Source organism: Haplochromis burtoni, unplaced genomic scaffold, assembly GCF_018398535.1.
Source record: "Haplochromis burtoni strain Fernald_Lab_line unplaced genomic scaffold, NCSU_Asbu1 Contig_131, whole genome shotgun sequence".
Taxonomy (NCBI): Eukaryota; Metazoa; Chordata; class Actinopteri; order Cichliformes; family Cichlidae; genus Haplochromis; species Haplochromis burtoni.
In genome coordinates this window covers 317685-324859 of record NW_024582492.1, presented here as the reverse complement: position 1 = coordinate 324859, position 7175 = coordinate 317685, and the positions used below count along the sequence as shown (strand labels likewise).

Genomic DNA, 7175 nt, shown 5'->3' with positions numbered 1-7175 from the left:
TTTTTTTTTTTTTTTGTCTTTTTTTTCTTTCCCTTGTATGCCAGGAGGACGTGTCATTCTCTGCACTGGTGCAACTGTTTGACCCCCTGTTGTCTCCCAGATGCTATGCTGTCATCGGACTCAAGAATGATGGGAAAAGAACTACAAGCTGAGAAACTCGAACATATGCACATAATACAATGATTCAAGGTTCATGTTTATACATGAACGAAGCAGCAATCACGCTTTGAAAGTGATTGTATTATGTATGCATTCCCAACTGTTTGTTTTAATTGCAACATTTCATCTAGTTTGAATCTTTTTTTTAATGTTATCTCGATTTGTGGAACACATGGTGTTACTTTTAAATGGAAAAGTATCTGAAATATTTCTACTTCTCTGGTCTTGGCCTTGGGTTCTTCTCAGAGATCAAACCCGTGCTCGAAACACCTGGAAAAACTGCCTTTTCTCTTTGATAGCATACTATGTATTGCATCCTTTTAACATGTTTTTAAAGACAGTTTAGGGGGTTTGAAGCATTATGGGATTTAAAGTAACCAGGATCCCCTCAGCAGGTCTGGAAACTCAATTTCTAGAATCCCAAACCAGAGGAAGTAGAGGAAAAGACAGGGCATGTGGTGCCCTTGTCTCCAATCTTAATATTTACTTTTTTTTAAATTTACCTCTGCCTCAGTTATTTAATAAATCATATTCTTTGTACATGTTTGAAAATTAATGTATGTGGGTTTTGTTTTTGTTTTTTTGTTTTTTTAGCATATAGCTCTTCCTCTGACCTTTCCCTGTAAAACCCGTAAGAGGTTCGTGTGTGCAAATTGCAGTAAATCAGCAGTTTCTGAAATATTGTCACCAGCCTGTCTGACACCAGCAACCATACCACATTCAAAATCACTTAAATCACATTTCTTTCTCATTCTGATGCTCAGGTTGAACTTCAGCAGGTCATAAAGACCATGTGTATTTTTTTAGCTGCTACAGTGTGATTGGCTGATTAGATATTTGCATTAACAGGCAGTTGATCAGGTGTTCCTAACAAAATGACCAGTGAGCATATAGTTAATATGGTTACTGTAGGAATAAAACATTACATTTATGGGAAACTGTTCAGCTACCAGGTTAATGGATGACAGCTTCCTACTATATGAATATAATATTTAACTGGTTAAAATGTTAAACCCTCTGTCAAGTGCAAAACTTGACCGAAATTTAACAAACTCAAAATAACCGCTTTTGTAGTGTTAGTTTATCTAACAAGGCTGCAGTTGAATAAATAAAACATAAAAGTGTTTGGAAACAATATTTTCTTCCTAAATAATGAGAATTAGTTCTGTCAAGTTGTATTCAGCTTTGTGCAAAACCCCACCACTGAGCCAGTAATGAGTATGTCAGCTGTGTGTGTGAACATTTTCATTAAAGCTAGGTAGTAAATTATGGAGCCTGAACAAACGTAGCCTGCAAGTAAGGAAATAGGCCATAGGACACTTTCCCACTGTGCAGCACTGGTGCAAAGCATTTCTTGTTTTCTCCCACTGCATCTATTTGTCACTGTAGCCACAGCAGCCTGCACATCTGTTGGCAATTCATAGGTCTGTCAACGTTGCCGTGGTGAAGCTGTGTCCTCGAGTGTTATTTTTATCTCTGTAAAGACACATGGCGAGGCTCTCTCTGCTGTGTCTGGACCGTGTTTGGATCCGGCACCGTGCTTCACACTGACAGCCTGCTGTAGTGGCCAAACTGGACTGACACGAATACAAACAATTCAAGATGTGTACAAAGCTTGTTTAGGATATAAATATTGTCGGGTTTTGTTGCGGCGTGTGAGTCATGTCCTCTTGACCTTTCCCATCTTTGACTTCTAGCACGCATGTTTACGCAAATTCAAAAATCTCCTTTTCATGTGCCCACAAGGAAAAAAAAATGGCACGATGAAAGGCCTGCATCCGACACAGGCACGTGAAAGAAACCAGTTGAAAGGTATAGTCGGCGCAGTGTAGGCAAACTGCAATTTCCTGATTTGCAGTTGACAGATGACAGGGAAAGAAATGTTTCAGGGTGCGATGACGGCTTCAGACAGAAATTGTCTCCAAGGAAAATCATTCAAAGCGTTCCCACCTCAGACTTCTCACTGTAAGGTAGGAATGAGAGGAAGCAGAGAGGAAGCGAGGGGAGTGTGTCAACACATTTGCTTTCAGCTGCGATCACTGTTTCTCACGGTGGTGTTTGGATACAATACAAGCTCCTGCCACCCTCCCTGATTTAAACTAAAGAAAAAATCTCAAGGGTCCACTAACGTAATAAGCACTACTCTGTCCAGTAATATCTCTATTACACAGCAGGTCCGTGTGAATGAATGTAGACTGGAAGAATGCTCTTTCATCCGAGAGGGAAAACAAAGTCTTAGTCAATGAATCCAAAATAATTAAAGGATACAATGTCAAAGGGAAGTGCCGAACTTTATCAGAGATAGCATGACTACTTCAAGTAGTCATTTCTAAAATACCAGATTGCAAATTAAGATTAGGTCTCTGCTGTTATTTTAATATGTTCCATCTAAAGAATCGGCTGTTGTGGTGCTCTCTTTTACCTAAACAGAAACAGGGGACTTTTGGGAGATTGCGTGCCAGTCACAAACCACCTTGTCGCCGCATATGACGGCAGGCTTGTGGAAATAAAGAGATTCAGCTGGACGTTGCGCTGGAAACACACGGCTTGTTTTTTATTGTTATCACCTCCGGCCTCTGCAGATACATTCTCTGAAGACGCACGTGGACCAAAACGCATTCACCTGTCAGAGATTTATCTGTGGAAGTGTAAACAGGGATGTCAAACTATGTAAATGTTTGACTCGCCGCTCCAAATAGCGTCGCCGTGAAGAACCACTTAAGAGAGAATGGACAAATGATGTTTTCAGTGTGAAACACAGTCATCACATCCTTTGAAAAACAGTTCTTGTCATTCTGATTCATATTTTCCATTCATCTTGCCCGCTCCCTTGGAATGGTATCCAGATTAATAGCAAATTAGACTGATTTAAAACATCTGCTAAGTCATGAAAAAATAGAGAAAAAAAAGAAACGCTGTTACGTGTGGTCAGCAGAAAGTCCAAAGTCAGTGTTACACAACAGTTTGTCTTATATATATTATTAAAGGGCAGTAATGTTCTTTTACAGCGACATCCACTTCATTAGGTTCACCAGTTCAACTGCTTGTTGCAAGTAAATAAATAATCAGACAATCACATGGTAGTAACTCAGTGCATTAAATGTGACATTATCAAAACCATCAAAACATTATCTACTGGGATTTTCCCACACAATCATCTCTGGAGTTGACGAAGAATACTAAAAAAAAAGAGAAATATCCAGTGAAAAGCAGTTCTCTGGGTGGACATATCTTGTTGATGTCAGAGGAAAATGGCCAGACTAACTCTAATAATTACTCGTTACAACTAAGGTATGCAGAAGAACTGCTCTGAACTCATAGCACATCAAACTTTGCAGCAGATGGGCCACAGGAGCAGAAGACCACACCAGAAACGAGTCCTGTCAGCTAAGAACCTGAAAGTGAGGCAGAAGTTTAACAGAAACATCGTCTGCTCTGACATTTGGATGCTAAGGTCCGAATATGGCATAAACAACATGAAAATCGTGGATCATGGACCATGTCGCAAAGCTCAAACCAGCACAAACTAATATACTGAACATAGCAGTGCACTAAAACAGCCCCCACAGTCACCAGATCTTAATCTAATAGAGCACCTTTGGGATGTTGTGCACCAGAAGATTCACATTATGAGTGTGAAACTGATAAATCTGGAGCAACTGCATAATCTTATTGTGTCAAAGTGACCAAAATCTCTGAGGAATGTTTCCAGCACCCTGTTGAACCTGTGCCATAAAGAATAAAGGCACTTCTGGGCTGGATCCCACTAAGACAGAAGGGGGTCCAGCCCAGTGAGGTAGTATCCAACAAAGTGGCCTGTGAGTGTATATACGCTCAAATACACAGAGTGGCTATGAGCACAGAAGCTCAATGCTGTTCAATAAAATACTCTAAGATACTAATATTGTACTACACATGAGTGTTTTCATTATCCTCACATTAGGGCAACTTTTTTATTTAATACAATTTTTACAAAAAGAACACAATCCAGTGACATTTTTAACCACTATTCAAGCCAACTTCAGTCAACCATTATCTTGATTTAAAAGTAAATGTCAAATAACAAAACCTCATTAACTTATCTACTTTAATTTACTGCCAAAGCCAAAACAATAATCGTGCTCACACTTATTCAAGACAAAATGATATTTCTGATCTTCCTGAATTAGGACGTGAAGGCTTTTGCGGATGTTCCACAAACCAGGGTGGGTTTGATCTGAGGTTCTGATTTTCGGTTGCCAAGCTTCAATGTTGATATTAATACCACGAGTGTGCTATTTCTGTGAGGCCTGGTCCTTCAAGCTGTGATTATCTTTTTCCTGTGTGATGTCAATCTGCTTCAGGGGAAGAAGCAGTGGTTCCGGAGTGAATAGCATGTGGAAATTACCATTACTTGCTCTGTAGGGCTAAAAGGGATGAGGAAGTGGACATAGTTGTGGCATTTAATAATTGCCCTGTTGTCAGTTTTGCCTTTTACTTTACTTAAGATTTGCTTTGTGAACTGCTAAAGAACATATTTATTTAACCTGTGCACTTGTATAATGACGCTATTAGGAGTAGTGAGCACACAGTAGTGAGAGGCACATGGTAAAACCCCTGGAAATATAAGGTTACTGCTTGTACACAAGAAATAGTTTAATGCACACCCCAGTGTAAAACCGTAGCTTTGAATACAATAAATAATTCACAACATGTGACCTTTGGAGATAGTGGCAGGTTAGGTTTGTTGGCTTAGGACAGAGCCATGCTGTCTTTATGCTAATCAACAACAAACATAATGTTCATTGTGAAGAATCATGCAAAAACAAGTCTGGATGCATATCATATTCAGTATGCGAGCATTAGCTTTTTCCATGAGCAAAACAAAATCTGGTTTTAATGATCAAACACATACGTTTTAAATTATAAGCTTTAAAAATGATTGCCACTTCCCCCCAAAACAGAAAGCAAACAGGAAATGAAAGAAGGAAAAATACATTAATCAATTATGGCAAATGCACTGAATGCTCAAAAGACTCCTCATCCTCCACTTACTGAGGCCTCGAGTGACCTTTCAGGCCGGCATCTGAAACCAAAATAGGATGTTTTTGTTTAGGATTCTTGGCTGTTTACACCAAAAGAGCACGGAATATGTTCGTTACGAGCCAACACGGTAAGAGGGTTGCAGGTAATCAGTCTGAGGGAGTAAACACTTATTCCCTTCAATGTGTTTGTTTTGCCCTGGAGCTGTTTATTCTTTCCCCTGGAATATTTTTTCCTGATTTTTTCCGTTACTAATCCCTTAATTACTTGTGCGGGCTTCTCCCATACAGAGCATCTCCTTGTCCCTTTGGGGCAGACAGAGGGCACAGTGTTCATCTTTGTGTTTGCCTGCTAGCATGTGTTTGTTTGAGTATAGCTTGTGACAATGATCATTCACAAGACTCCTTATCTATCATGACTAACATAAAAAAGGGATATATTTTGAGCTTGTCTCATTCATAAACTGTTAAATAGATCAAATCTCTTCCAACAGCCCAACACCAACTCTCATTTGTTACCTCTTGACACTGATGAATACTTTAGAAGAGGAAAAACATCAACATAAGTCTCAGGTCTCCTAAATAATCCAGCAGACAAGTTCCATGAGGTGGAGGTCAAGTCCTGCTCAGAATTAGGGTCACTGGTACAAATGTCTCTCTTACGTCCACCCTGAATGTTTTGTCACTGTCTCAGCCATTGTCAGCCAGTGCCCGTATGTTCTATACATCCTCCTCCAGCCATCTGTTTTTCTTTCTCCGCTGCTCTGCCCTGGATTTATCGTCTTGGATCCCCAACTGTGGGACAGGCGTTTGTCCAGCTGGTAGTCAGCGGGGCCAAAAGCGTTTCCAAACTATTATGCATGCTCACCATAGGGTGAGGTACAGTAGTTAATCAATCACACCTACTCTCTCAGTAACGCTTCTCCATAGAGACAGTGGGGGGTTGGTGTTGCAAATTAATCAATATTTTCAATTTGGAGTAAGAAAGAAGCTAATGTGACGCCTGCAGTGGGAGTGGCTTCCCATCTCAGCTTCCCAGAGTTAAATTTAAATAGAATTTCAAAGAAAAAGGGCCTGAGGCTTCCACCAGTTTGCAGTCATTAGGCAACATATGCCTGATGAGAAAGTGCTAAGAAATTATTATCTGTTATCCCCTTGCAGCATGAGAATGGCGTTTGAATATATACAAATTATATATTTTCATATTAGGCAAAACATGTTGAAACAGAAAAATCAGTAAAAGGTAAAAACTACTGACAAAGTAAAGGAAAAGACAATACAGTGTGTGTTACTATCACATTGGGCCGAAACATGCCACAGGAACAGCTTCAGTGTACTTTTCTTTGACTCACATGGCACGTTTCTAGTCTTACTAACCACTCACAATGGTTTACACTATAAGCCATATTCACCTTACAATTAAATCTGTAGCAGTTTATCTATGTCTCACCAACATTTTACAGCCAATTTACAATCAAACTGTCTAAAATGCATGTCTTTTGGCTTTGGGAGGAATCCTGAGTGCCTGGAGAAAATGCATGTGGTTTGCATGTAAATGCAACGTGCAAACTACACACAGGAAGGGCCCAGGAAGTATCGAACTCGGTGAAGCGGCAGTGCTACCAGAAAGCTGGTGATGGCAGAAGCCATAAAATATAATAATCTAAATTTTCATACTCAAACAATACAGCAACCGTTTGTTCCCTTTGGATGGAGGCACTGTTTATCTACCTCTCATCCTTGGTTAGAGAAGACCGCTTCAAACACGATAGAACTGTGGAATTAAAAAATCATTCAAAGCAACCTTGTGTGAATTCGCCTCTATCCTCCACCAGTAGGATCGCAGCAGAGCTACTGAATCCCTAAGGGGGCTAAGGGTTGATGGTCACCATTCTCCCTTCTAAAGTCACATGAAGACCACCGCAGCAACCTGAATTTCAACCATTCAAATCCTATTTCAGATACACCATGTGGACACAAAAGATACTCATGGCC

The 7175-nt window shown here is 40.0% G+C and overlaps 1 protein-coding gene across 3 annotated transcripts in view; it reads left to right on the top strand.

The window, feature by feature from the left end:
* mettl25 (methyltransferase like 25) overlaps nt 1–3718 on the top strand; it is a 19667-nt gene extending 15949 nt beyond the window's left edge. For all 3 annotated transcript variants that reach the window (XM_005930272.3, XM_042224193.1, XM_042224194.1), the window contains exon 12: nt 45–3718. In XM_005930272.3, coding sequence (XP_005930334.1) covers nt 45–152 — 108 coding nt within the window. In that variant the 3' untranslated portion in view covers nt 153–3718. The remainder of the gene's footprint in view (nt 1–44) is intronic.
* Nucleotides 3719–7175: the final 3457 nt, after the last annotated feature.